General features: G+C 35.9%; 1 protein-coding gene and 1 pseudogene across 2 annotated transcripts in view; one reads left to right on the top strand and one right to left on the bottom strand.

The window, feature by feature from the left end:
- Positions 1-13091, top strand: part of SYCP1 (synaptonemal complex protein 1) — an 81909-nt gene that overhangs the window by 62518 nt on the left and 6300 nt on the right. For both annotated transcript variants that reach the window (XM_045816908.1, XM_045816907.1), the window contains 2 exons: positions 1839-1898; positions 5342-5521. In XM_045816908.1, coding sequence (XP_045672864.1) covers positions 1839-1898; positions 5342-5521 — 240 coding nt within the window. The remainder of the gene's footprint in view (positions 1-1838; positions 1899-5341; positions 5522-13091) is intronic.
- LOC123804562 lies at positions 9537-10851 on the bottom strand (annotated as a pseudogene).

Below are 13091 nucleotides of genomic sequence, written 5' to 3'. Positions count from 1 at the left end.
GTCTGGATGACTTATCCATTATTGAAAGTGGGGTACTGAAATCCCCTGTTGTCATTGTAATATTGTCTGTTTCTCCCTTCAGATATGTTAGTATTTGTTTAATATGTTTAGGTGCTCTGCTCTTAGGTGCATATATATTTATAATTGTTATATTCTCTTGCTGAATTGACCCCTTTATCATTATATAATGACCTTCTTTGTCTCTTGTTACAGGTTTGGAGTTAAGGTTTATTAGGTCTGATGTATGTATAGTTGCTCCTTCTCTCTTTTGGTTTCCATTTGTATGGCATCTCTTTTTCCATCCCTCCACTTAATGGCTATGAATATCCTTAAAGCTTAAGTGAGTCTCTTATAGGCAGCATATCTGTGGATCATGTTTATATAACCACTAAGGTACTCTATGTATTTTACTTGGCAAATTTAGTCCATTTACATTTAAAGTAATTATTGTTGGGAAAGTACTAAGGCCATCTATTGTCTTCTGGCCGTTTTGTAGTTCTAAAGATGAACCAACCACTGGTGGTTGATAGAATATATAATATTGTAAGAGCAGTGACTACTGTTACATCAGCTTACTGCCAGCCTCTTTCATTGAGAAGTGGGTTCTCTGGTTAGGAGCAACACTATGGGAGAGATGGTGTACACAAGACATTCAGTGAAGATAGATATTGACACAGGTATCATGGCCAGGCAGTTCAAGTTTTCCTAAAGTTCTGTGCATTGGAACTTTTCCTTCTCTGACACCTTTAAGGCTCCCTGGGGCTGTAACAATTCTGTTTTCTAGATGATTGTCATGTTGACAGCATACTTACTACATACTCTTTTCTGTAGGCCGGGGTTATTTTTTTCTTTCTTTACTTTTTTTAAAAAAAGATTTTGTTTATTTGTTTTTAGAAAGGGGAAGGGAGGGAGAAAGAGAGGGAGAGAAACATAAATGTGTGGCTGTCTTTCGAGCACCCCCCACTGGGGACCTGGCCTGCAACACAGGCACGTGTCCTATACTGGGAATTGAACCAGTGACCCTTCGGTTCTCAGGCCGGCACTCAATCCACTGAGCCACACCAGCCAGGGTCTTTTTTTATTTTTCTTTTAACTGTTGAATACACACACCCTAAGTGGTGTATTATTTCCTAAGTATTTTGTGCTTTTCTGTACTTTCTTTTTATTTTTCATCTTTGTTAATCTCATGTTGAAAGTTCATTTTTCAAGGTTAACACACAGAAGAAAATGTGAATTCTGCCTCTAAAGGCTAAGAATATTTTGGATCTCTTTGCAGTTCTTTGTAGTTAGTTACCTGTGTGTATTCCTTACTTCATAATCTGGTCCATCCACTTCATTTTATGAATTTAGAAAGTTACGATTCAGATTTTTAAAAGGCTTACTCAGTATTCCACAGATAACATACTAGAGACAGATCAGAATTTTTTAAAATTTTATTTACTCAATTTTAGAGAGGGGAAGGGAGGGAGAAAGAGAGGGAAAGAAACATCAATGTGTGGTTGCCTCTCACATGCTCCCAACTAGGGACCTGGTCCACAACCCAGGCGTGTGCCCTGACTGAATTGAACGACCCTTTGGTTTGAAGGTTGGCACTCAGTCCACTGAGCCACACCAGCCACGGTCAGGTCAGAATTTTTAAAAAATACATTCAAAACCAAATAACATTTCTGAAGAGAAGAACTAATTCATTTTTCTGTTTTATTTTTATTATTTAAAAAATTTATAGGTAAGTATTTTTTCTTCTTAGTCCTTCTGAGGAAAGATTTAGGTAATAGGGACATTCATTTGTGATAATAGCAGTGACTACATTGTATGTATTTGATATTCATTTTTAATAGGAAAAACTCAAAAGTGAAACAAAAGAAAACATGGTTACTCTCAAAGAAAAAAGTGACAAGGTAAGAGTTTTATATAATTTTCAGTTTTTCTTTATAACCAATTCATTTTCTAACATCTATGAAATTTTTATTTTATTGTTCATAATAGGAAAAGAACATTTAAAATTTATCACACAATTTCAATTCCTAAACTGTTTCTTGCTATTTATTAATTCAAAAGCATTAGCTAAAAGTTTTAAAGCAGTTTCCATTTGGAGATTTAGAGAAAATTTCAGTCTTCTATAACTTTTATGATAGTATTATCTTAAGTTAGGTACTTCTGTGTTTCTTGAGAATTTTCCAGTGTTAGAGGCAAAATATTTTTATTAAAAATTCTAAAGCTTATATTTAGATTATGTCTAATTTTGGGTTTGAGAGGACTAAGTAAATGACATTCTGATTTTCTCAAGTCTGAACCAATTGAGAAAGGCAGTAAAAACCAAACTAATATCTTTGTTAGTTTATATTTGAAGGCAAGTAGCTTCTATTTGAAGGCAAGGAGATTTCTTAATCCTGAAATCCCAAATTAGACAAATTCGTCTACCCTGTCACAGGTAGATCTGGGCACTTAAGAATGGATGTCTCATGTAAAACACACGGCATAAAGGAGGAGAGCCGAGTATGCGCTTCCTCTGGTACCCAAGAGGAGTAGGGAAGGGATTGAACTCTATTTGTCCAGTTTCCCCTTCCAAATTCGCTAATCCCATTAAGTCATTTTTCTTCCCCTAAGGATGTTTCCTTAGGGGTTAGGAATGTTACCCTAGTGTTGCTCCCTGAACGTGGAAGGAAGCACCAGGTATGTGGTGCTTCCACAAGAGGAGTGCCCCTCAGTGTCGAACCCATTCCAGAAGAATTTTAATGGCAAGATTTAGTTTAAATGATGAAATTCTTTACACACAGCGGTGTAGTCAGCCCTCAGTCCCCACAGAGGTTGCTTTTGACTGTAAACTGAAAGTGACAGAGTAGTTGAGAACAGTTTAATTTTCAGGTGTAAGACAGTGCTACAATTTTGTTATATTTGGGTTCAAAGAAAGAGAAGAAGAAAAGAAATATTGTACCTGTGAATGAACATTGAGCACTTCATATATTCCAAATACTGTGGCAGGCACTGGAAAAAAATTTTATTTGGAGAAATTATTGCCATATTAAAATTAACCAGCAGGATTAGATATAGTCTAAGGGAAGTATCTGATGAAGATAGATAAATTGGTTAAATTCTAATATTCATTTCTAAATATAGAATGCATTCATATTATGCATGTATATATCCCATATTATTATAGAGTTGTTTTGACTCATAATTCCAGTAATATATAGGCTATTTTTTATATCTGTTATGAAGTAGATTAGTAAATGCCTTACATTGTATCTGGAGGGGTGTGTGTACACACACACATATATATATATATATTCATATATACATATATATATCTTGCAAATAATGAGAAAATGATGAAAGAAATGAAATAATTTAAATAGGCTTATTTTTGCTATACTTTATTCCAAAATTATTGAAATACCCCAAGTCTTTATGTAATTATCATTAGGTTTATCACACATTTCTAAGTTTGGGCAAGTTACTTCTTTATGCCTTAGTATTCTCATCTACAAAGGGATAATAATAGTACCTATTTCCTAAAGTTGTTATGAGGGTTAAATGAGATAATACTTGTAAAGCATTTAAAATAGTGATTAGCACACAGGAAACACCATGTTTGTTTAAAAAGTGCAACAGAGAAAATCTTGAATGTTCTGTATATATGCATCACTGGAAATAACATTTAGAAATGAATGTAATTTGTAGGAAGGTGCATACATTTCCATGATGTATCATGAAGAAGGTTATTTCAGTATTCTGGAACGGGAATTGGGGCTTGCATTTTCTCTTGGGCTACCAGGCTTCTAGGGAAATGTTAATTCTCAGACATGGCCACACGGTGGTGCAGTTGCCATTCTCAGTCCTTTTGGGGAGAAAAATTCTTCTTTTCATGAAAGCAGTTACGTTTTGGAGACTCCTGATGAATCCAAGGAGCAGAATAAATTTGTTTCCATCAAAATTGTGTTATCAACTATGACATAGACATGTTTGGGAAAAATGTGGAGAAATGTGACTCTGAAGAAATGCTACTAAAATTCCTATTTGCTAGAGAAAAAGGACTATGAAGTGAGATCACTAAGGGCGAGAAACCTGCAAATCACCTTATTTGGCTCCTTGATGATATAAATGGATAAATTTAAGCCTAGAGATACTTAGTGATTTACTTAAAATCACTCAGAAAGATAGTAAAAGATCTGGAGGAAAAAGCATACTTGACTCCTAGTCCAAAGTTTTTCGATAGCACTTTTGGGCATACTCCTATACTTTTTACCCTCCTAGTTTGTACAATGAATCTGTGCTCACTGCAGATTCAACCACCAGGCTTTTGAAAGTAGCCCCTTCTTTGGTGTGTGTGCGCTTCATTCTTTCCTGAGAATGATTGTCACGATCATATTCATGGATGTATGGATATGGTGATGACCGGCAAAAGTGGTAAAATAGAAAGTAAGTAGTTTCATGTAGGGTTCCATCAAAGCAATAATTATTATTATTAGCTTTTACAGGAAAGCTTGGTCGAGTGCTGAAGGAGAGAGAAAGAGAGAGAGAGAGAGAGAGAGAGAGAGGGTGGGGAGGGAGGGAGGAGAACCAAAGAAGTTTTTAGAGTAAATTTGCAATTCTTTTTCTTTTTTTTTCCATTTTTATCTATTTTTATTTTTAAAATTACTGTTGAGGTACAATGCTACTAGTTTCAGATGTACAACCCTGTGATTAGACATTCATATAACTTATGAAGTGATCACCCAATGAATCTAGTACCCATCTGACATCATATGTAGTTACTACAGTGTTATTGACTATATTCCCTATGCGGTACTTTACACCCCAATAACTGTTCTGTAACTATCAATTTGTACTTCTTTTTTTAGATCATTTTGCCTTGATAGAGCAATTTTTTTCTTTTTTGGAATGGAATGAGATTGGTGGATTAGAAAAGGCTGATTTCTTACTAGATGAGAGAGAAAATATGAAAGCATAAAAGAGAATGAATAAAAATGAGAATAAATTGCCCTTCAGTGTTTAGGCTATTAGAATGAACCACAGATTAAGGCATTTTGCCACCAGGAATAGAGGTTTTTCTTTATGGAATCCTGAATTTTTGGTGAGATAGAGAGCTGTCTTGCTTGTTTTCATAGCAGCACTCTGAAGACAGAGAAGCTGATACCATGTACATCTTAAATAGGAAAACAGAGTGAGAAATTGGGAAATTAATTATTTGATTAATTATTGTGCAATGTATTCAAAGTTTTCTAATCAGTAATACATATGGGGGTAAATTCTTTATTCTAGTGTTATTTCTGATAGTTGCTACACTTTAATTAAAATGACATTTAATGATGATTTTTTTCACTTCTGTTGTCCATTATAGAAAACGCAGACATGTTTATTGGAAACACCTGAAGCTAGTTATCAGAAATTTGATTCTAAAGCAGCTTCTTTGAAAAATATCTCTCCAAATTTCACGCCAGCTGATCATAGCAAACCCAAAGATAAAAGAGAATGTCTGTGGACATCTGCCAAAAGTACTTTATCTACACCATTACCAAAGGTTGGTTGGTAAAATTTCAAAAGCAGTAATAATTTTTAAAAATGAAAACAAAAAAAGAGTTTTGCCCTGGCCAGTGTGGCTCAGTGGGTTGGAGAATCACAGGGTACGCCAAAAGGCTGGGGGTTTGATTTCCGGTCAGGGCACACACCTGGGTTGTGGGTTGGATTCCCTAGTCAGGGCACGTATGGGAGGCAACCAGTTGATGTTTCTCTCTCACATCAATGTTTCTTTCTCTCAGCCCACCTCTTTCTATCTTGCTAAGATCAATAAACACATTTAACATTTTTTAAAAAAGACAGTTTTGGTATTATATACCATATATCTAGTATTAGATATTGATATAAAACCAGTTTCTTGAAAGTTTCAGTTTTTTGTGATACCAACATGAAATGTTTTTCTCTTTTCCTATGACTGTCCACAACTTAGTAACATCTTGGGCAGATTGCATAACTTTCTAGCATCCACCAGTGCACATTTCCCTGATGTGGGAAATGTGGTGCTGACTTGATGTTTTCCAGCATCACCCCAGTCATCTCCCTTTGCTATTTATTCCACATCATCTTGCTGCTAGATTCTTACAGAGCAGCCAGCCCTTGTGGCTAGCAAAGTAGCTCATTTCTAGCTTTCTTTCTCATGCTCACTTAATCCATGGGAAATTCATTCAACCTTTCCACGACAAATGGCAGGGTGTAGAGTGCTCTACTTCTGACTCCTCCCTTTCTTCTCTGCCATCCATCTCTCTCTAATTTCTTCTTACTCTGCTCAGCCAGACAGAGAGACAAATGAATTTTTCTGCATAGGTTTATATCCAGCTGGGGAATGAGATGCCAGTCTCCCTTTTATGAAGGCACTTAGTCTTTATAAGGCTGCTATTGAGTTATTCCATCACTTGTTTTGGGAGTTGGGGGGAAAGGGACCTCTACCTGTCTCTACCCCTCTAAGCTAAAATTTCATGCTTTTCCCTCCCAGTTTCCTTAAAATAACTGGGAAGAAGGGAGTTGTTTGGTGATTGTAGGGCTTGCTTTTACCACTTTTTAATAAGCCCCAGAGCAGGATCTGGCCTTAACCATAGGTTGCTTTTTTTAGAAAATTGGTTACTAGTACTTTCCCCCTCAGATTTGTACCCCAGCTGAGAATTGCAGAGTGAAAGGAGTCATACTCACATCCTATTACACATAATTATCTAGCTCATGGAAATTAGGAAAATTAATCTATATAGCCTAGAGAGATTTTTATATAAAGTTATTTTGTTGCATTTACTACTATATTATTCAGAATATGAAATGATTTCTATTAAATAATGATCTTACTTAAAAGAACTTTTACCCCTGGCCAGGTGGATCAGTTGGTCAGAGCATCACCCCATACACCAAAAGGTTGCAGTCTGATTCCTGGTCAGAGCACATACCCAGGTTGTGCATTTGATTCTTGGTCATGGCTGTATGGGAGGCAACCAGTCAATGTTTCTCTCTCTCCCTCTCCCTCTTTCTCTCTATATCGCTGTCTCTGTCTCCATCCCTATCTTCTCTCCCTTCTTCTTTTTCTAAAATCAATAAACATATTCTGAGGTGAGGACTTAAAAAGGCATTGACAATTGATTAAAAAAACAAACAACTTTAATACAAATATATGCAAGAGTGTACAGACTATACAGCTTGATGAATTTTTACAAACCAAACATAACCTTATAACCATTGCTCAGATTAAACATGGAATATTATTATTCAGAAGCGCTTCTCATCCCCTCTTCCCATTACTAGCCATCCTCTAAGACCAACTACTGTCCCGCCTTCTTTTTCATTTTTGTTAATATTTTTAACCACATGATTATAATTATACAATCTCTATTCAATATTTTATATAGAATCAGTTACAATACACATGATTTTTAAATGCAACAATATGTATCAAACTACATAGATGTGTAAAGTTTACACACCATTATGAAGCTTTATCTAAAAATACCCTCAGGAAAATAAACATTCAGTCAGTTCTTTTCAGCTTTAAAAAATATGATTAGAAATATACATTTTAGATATTATTTAGACTTCCAGCCAAGATGGAAGTGTAGGTAGAAATACATCCCTCCCTCACACAACCAAAAGGGCAACAACAGATTTAAAAACAAAAGACAACCAGAACTACCAGAACATTGAACTGTATGGACGCCTGACAAGGAGTTAAGAAATGTTCAACCAGACTGGTGGTAGGGGCAGAGAGGACACACAGCACAGCAGCAGCTGACTGTCCCACATTTGCCTGCGGAAAAATGGGAGGAACAACTGGGAACAAGATAGACCACACAACCCAGGATTCTAGCTCAGGGAAATAAAGCCTCAAAACCCCTGGCTGTAAAATTCTATGGGTGTCGCAGCGGTGGGAGAAACTCCCAGCCTCATAGGAGAGTTTGTTGGAGAGACCCACAGGGACCTAGAATATACACAAACCAACCCACCTGGGAATCGGCACCAGACGGGCCCAATTTGCTTGTGGGTAGTGGGGGAAGTGAGTGAAAATAGTCATGGGGAAGTAGAGCATGAGAAATATAGTCAATAATATTGTGATAACTATGGATGGTGCCATTGGGGTACTGGAAATATCAGGGGGAACACTATGTAAAGCATATGATTTTCTTCCCACTATAACCTGTATACCTGAAACCAGTACATAATAAAATTTTAAAAAATTCATGGAATATGAGGTATGGGTAAGGGACATGGAGCTTTCATGGCCTCTCTGGAAGTGCCGCCCTCCCAGTACTCCCATGTGTTCACTAACCTGGAAGCTCTCTGAACCCCATCCTTTAGGGGTTTGTAATGGAAGCTCATTACCTAGCACAATTGATTAAATCATCGGCCCTTGGTGATTAACTCAGTCTCCAATCCCTCCTTTTCCCTGGAGGTCAGGAGTGGGGCTGAAAAATTCCAAGCTTCTTATTAAGCCTTAGTCTTTTGATGAATAGCTACCGTCCTGAAGCTATCGAGGAGCCCCCAGCTATTTCATTAGCGTAAACTCAGGTACAGTTGGAAGGAGCTCATTATGAAGGACAAAATGGGGGAAGGAGGGGGACAACTGTAACTGAACAACAATTAAAAAAGTGAAAAAAAAAAAGTGACAGTGAGCATCCTAAAAAAAAAAAAAGACTCTCTTGTCATTACTGGGGACAAAGACCAAATGTTATACTAAAAGTTGTTCCATCACATCTGTAGCACTGAGGAAATTACAAGGGTTTAAACGTTCTGTGTCAGAAACCAGGGACAAAGACCAAATATATATATTTCTTACTGTATTACACTACAAATTATATTGTTTTTTAACCAAAAGGATTGTATCAGTTTACATTGTAGCTAGCAGTGAATGAGAATTCTGGTTGCTCCACATTGTTGCCGCCACATGGTATTTTTCATCTTTTTTTCCTTAAGTGTTCTGATACAGTGTTTCTCCCTTTAAAATTGAATTTATTGGGGTGATATTGGTTCATAAAACCATACAGATTTCAAGTGTACAACTCGTGTTTCTGGTTTCTTTAAATAAAACATTATCTGCACGCTTCATCTTGTGTGAGACTTCACGGTGGTGCTAAGAAAAGGAAGAAGTATTGCACCACTCCCAAGAAGAATAAGAGAAAGAAGATTAACCTGGCTGTCCTTAAATACTGTAAGGTGGACGGGAATGGCAAAATCAGTAGCCTTTGTTGGGAGTGCCCTTCAGATGAGCAATATGTATATGTTGCTTAATCCCTTTACTTTTCTCCAGCCGCCCAAATCCCCCCTCTCCCGACAAGGGTCAGTCTGTTCCCTGTATGCGTGCCTCTGTTTCTATTTTGTTCATTATATTCCACATATAAGTGAGATCACGTGGTATTTGTCTTTCTCTGGCTTATTTCACTTAGCATAATAATCTTCAGGTCCATCACGCTGTAGCAAAAAGTAAAAAATGTATTTTTTATGGCTGAGTAGTATTTCATTGTATAAATATACCACAGCTTTTTTATCCACTTACTTACTGATGGGCATTAGGGCTGTTTCCGGATCTTGGTGGTTGTAAATAATGCTGCAATGAACATAGAGATGCATATATTGTTTTGAATTAGTGTTTCTGGTTTCTTTGAGTATATTTCCAGAAGGGGAATTGCTGAGTCAAAAGGCAGGTCCATTTTTAATTTTTTGAGGGAACTACAGACTATTTTCCACAGTGGCTGCACCAGTTCTGTATTCTTACTAACAATGCACAAAGGTTCCCTTTTCTCCACATCCTTGCCAGCACTTGTTTGTTGATTTGCTGATGATAGTCATTCTGACCGGTATGAAGGGATATCTCATTGTGGTTTTAATTTGTTGAGTTATGTAAATTATATGTTTTGGAAATTAACCCCTTATTAGATTATCATTGGCAAATATGTTCTCCCATTCAGTGGGTCCCTTTTTTCATTTTGTTGTTGGTTTCTTTTGCTGTGCAAAAGTGTTTTAGTTTGACATAGTCCCATTTGTTTATTTTTTCCCTTGTTTCCCTTGCTGAATTTTTTGTTTTTGATTTTAGCCATTCTGGCAGGTGTGGTGACCTTAGTCTGAAAAAGAAAACTTTTATCTTGCAATTAATTTTAGATTTATAGGAAGTTTCAAAGGTAGTACAGGGATTTTTTTTTATATTTCTCATCCAGTTTTACCCATTGTTAACTCTTACATTACCATTATATTTGTTAAAACTAAGAAACATATACAGGCACATTACTATTATCTGAATTTCAAACTTTATGTGTATTTCATAGTTTTCCATTAATGCCTTTTCCAGGCCAGGATCCAATTGAGCGTCCACATTGCATTTAACTGTGATGTCTTTGTGGTCTTTTTATATTTTTGTTAATTGATGTTTTTTATTAACACATATACACCTGTCTTTGGATTTGTTGAAGCAATAGGTCAGACATTTGTCACAGTAATGTTTGTCAAAGTGGCTGGCAACAGGGACTCCAGCACCACACTCATCTGAAGGGCATTCCCAACAAAGGCTACTGGTTTTACCATTCCCGTCCATGTTATAGTATTTGAGGACAGCCAGGTTAATCTTCTTTCTCTTATGCTTATTCTTCTTGGGAGTGATAAAAGATTTTTTCCTTTTCTTAGCACCACTGCTAAGTCCCAACACAAGATTAAGAGTGGACCCCTTTTGAATGTTGTAGATAAAGTATAGCCATCTTCCACTTATTTGTCTTTGCTGAGCAGGAATAATTTCTTCCTTATCTTGGATCTTGGCCTTTACATTTTCTGTTGTATCCGAGGGTTCAACCGTGAGAGCGATCATCTTTCCTGTGTTTTTATGAGAATCTGCATCTTGGTGGCAGTTTCACCATCCTGTCTCCTTAGTATTGATATCTCCTTAGGAGTATTACTTAGGAGTATTACTTAGTATTACTTAGGAGTATTAGTATCTCCTTAGTATTGAATATAAGAACTTATAGCTATAAATTTCTCTCTAAGCACTGATTTCACTGTATCCCATAAGTATGTTGTGTTTTCCTTTTTTTTCTTCCCAAAGTATTTTCTAATTTCCTTTGTGATTTATTCTCTGGCCTATTGGTTATGTAAGAGTGTGTTGTATTCTCATATTTGTGAATTTCCTAAATATATACCTGGTTGGTTTATAGTGTTTCTATATTTCCTTGCTGATCTTTTATATGATCTTTTCATTATTGAAAGTGGGATATGGTAGTATCTCACTATTATTGTTGAATTATTTAATTTTTCCAGTTTTTGGTTGATGCATTTTGGGGCTCTGTTGTTAGGTGCATGTATACTTCCAACCATTATCTTTTCTTGATGGATTGGCTTCTTTAGCCGTATAAAAATATCCTTTTTATCTCTAGTAACATTTTAAAAGTTTTTTTATCTGATATTAAGATAGCCACTCCAGTTCTCTTTTGTTTACTATTTGCATGGTTAAAATTTGACCACCCTTTTACTTATCTGTGTATTGATTCTAAAGTGTATTCTTTTGTGAACAGTGCATAGTTAGAATTTGTTTTTTTCCCCCATCATTCATTCTGAACATCTCTAGATTTTGATTGGAGTGTTTAATTGACATTTATTACGATTACTAATAAGATCAAACTTATGCCTATCATTTTATTTTGTAATTTTTCATGTGTCTTGTCTTTTTGTTCAGGTATACCTCCATTACTGCCTTCTTTTGTGTTAACTAAGTATTTTCTAGTATATCATTTTAATTGTCTTGTTTTTTACTATATTGTTTGAATTATTTTCTTAGTGATTACCTAAGAATTACAGTTGACACCCTAACACGATGATCTTGAATTAATACCAGTGTAATTTCAGTGGTACACAAAAACTTTGCCCCAGTATATCTTTATTCTTTCTCTTGTGTGCTGTCATTGTCATACAAATCACGTTTATACATTTTGAGCCCATTGAAACAGTATTATGATTATTACTTTGTTTATGTGTCTGTGTTTTAAATTAGGAAAAGATTACAAGCAAAAATAACTTTATTGTCTTTTATAATTACCTGTACAGTTTCCTTTACAGGTGCGCTTTATTTTTCTTTTTCATTTGCTTTGAGTTCTTTTACTTAAGCCTGAAGGACTTTCTTTACAATTTCTGTAGGTGAGGTCCACTAGTGATAAATTCACCAGTTTTTTTTATTTAGGAATATCTTAATTTGTCCTTTATTTTTGAAGGATAGTTTTGCTGGATACAACTATTTGGTTAACAGTTGCTTTTCTTTAAGCATTTTGGATATGTCAACCTTAGCTTTTTGGACTCTGTGGTTTCTGATGAGAAATCAGTAGTTAATATTACTGAGGATCCCTTGTATATGATGAATCACTTATCTCTTGCTGCTTTCAAGTTTTTCTTTGTCTCTTGACAGTTTGATTATGATGTGTCAGGGTGTGGTTATCTTTGAGTTTAGTCTCCTTGGAGTTTGTTGAGTTTCTTGGATGTGTAGATTCATGTTTTTATTACATTCGGGAGGTTTTCAGCCATTGTTTTTAAAAATATTCCTTCTGTCCTTTCTGCTCGCATCCTGAGAGACACCCATTATGTGTATATTGGTATACTTGATGGTGTTCCCCAAGTCTTTAATGCTCTGTTCATTTTTCTTCATTCTTCTCTGGTCCTCTGAGTGGATATAAGTTGAACTGCAGTCAAATCTCAGTTCTTGAATGTCTCCCATCTTGAACAATTTGGTTCTCAATCAAGTTGCTCACAGAAAAAATGTCCTGATTATTAAATAAAACTTTAGTTGTTGCCCTGGCTGGCATAGCTCAGTGGATGGAGGGCGGGCTGCAAACCAGGCATCGCAGGTTCGATTACCAGTCAGGGCACATGACTAGGTTGCAGGCCATGGCCCCCAGCAACCACACATTGATGTTTCTCTCTCTCTCTCTTTCTCCTTCCCTTCCCTCTCTAAAAATAAATAAATAAAAAATCTTTAAAAAAAGAATAAGGAAATGATTAAAAAAAAAAAACTTCAGTTGTCAGCCCAATAACACTTTCATGCTGATATAGTTAAGCCTCAGTCTTGAATATCTCCCATCTAGAACAATTCAGCT

The sequence above is a fragment of the Phyllostomus hastatus genome, unplaced genomic scaffold (genome assembly GCF_019186645.2).
Source record: "Phyllostomus hastatus isolate PE091 unplaced genomic scaffold, TTU_PhHast_1.1 phas_scaffold_216, whole genome shotgun sequence".
Classification (NCBI taxonomy): domain Eukaryota; kingdom Metazoa; phylum Chordata; class Mammalia; order Chiroptera; family Phyllostomidae; genus Phyllostomus; species Phyllostomus hastatus.
This window is presented reverse-complemented; position numbering and strand designations above follow the sequence as displayed.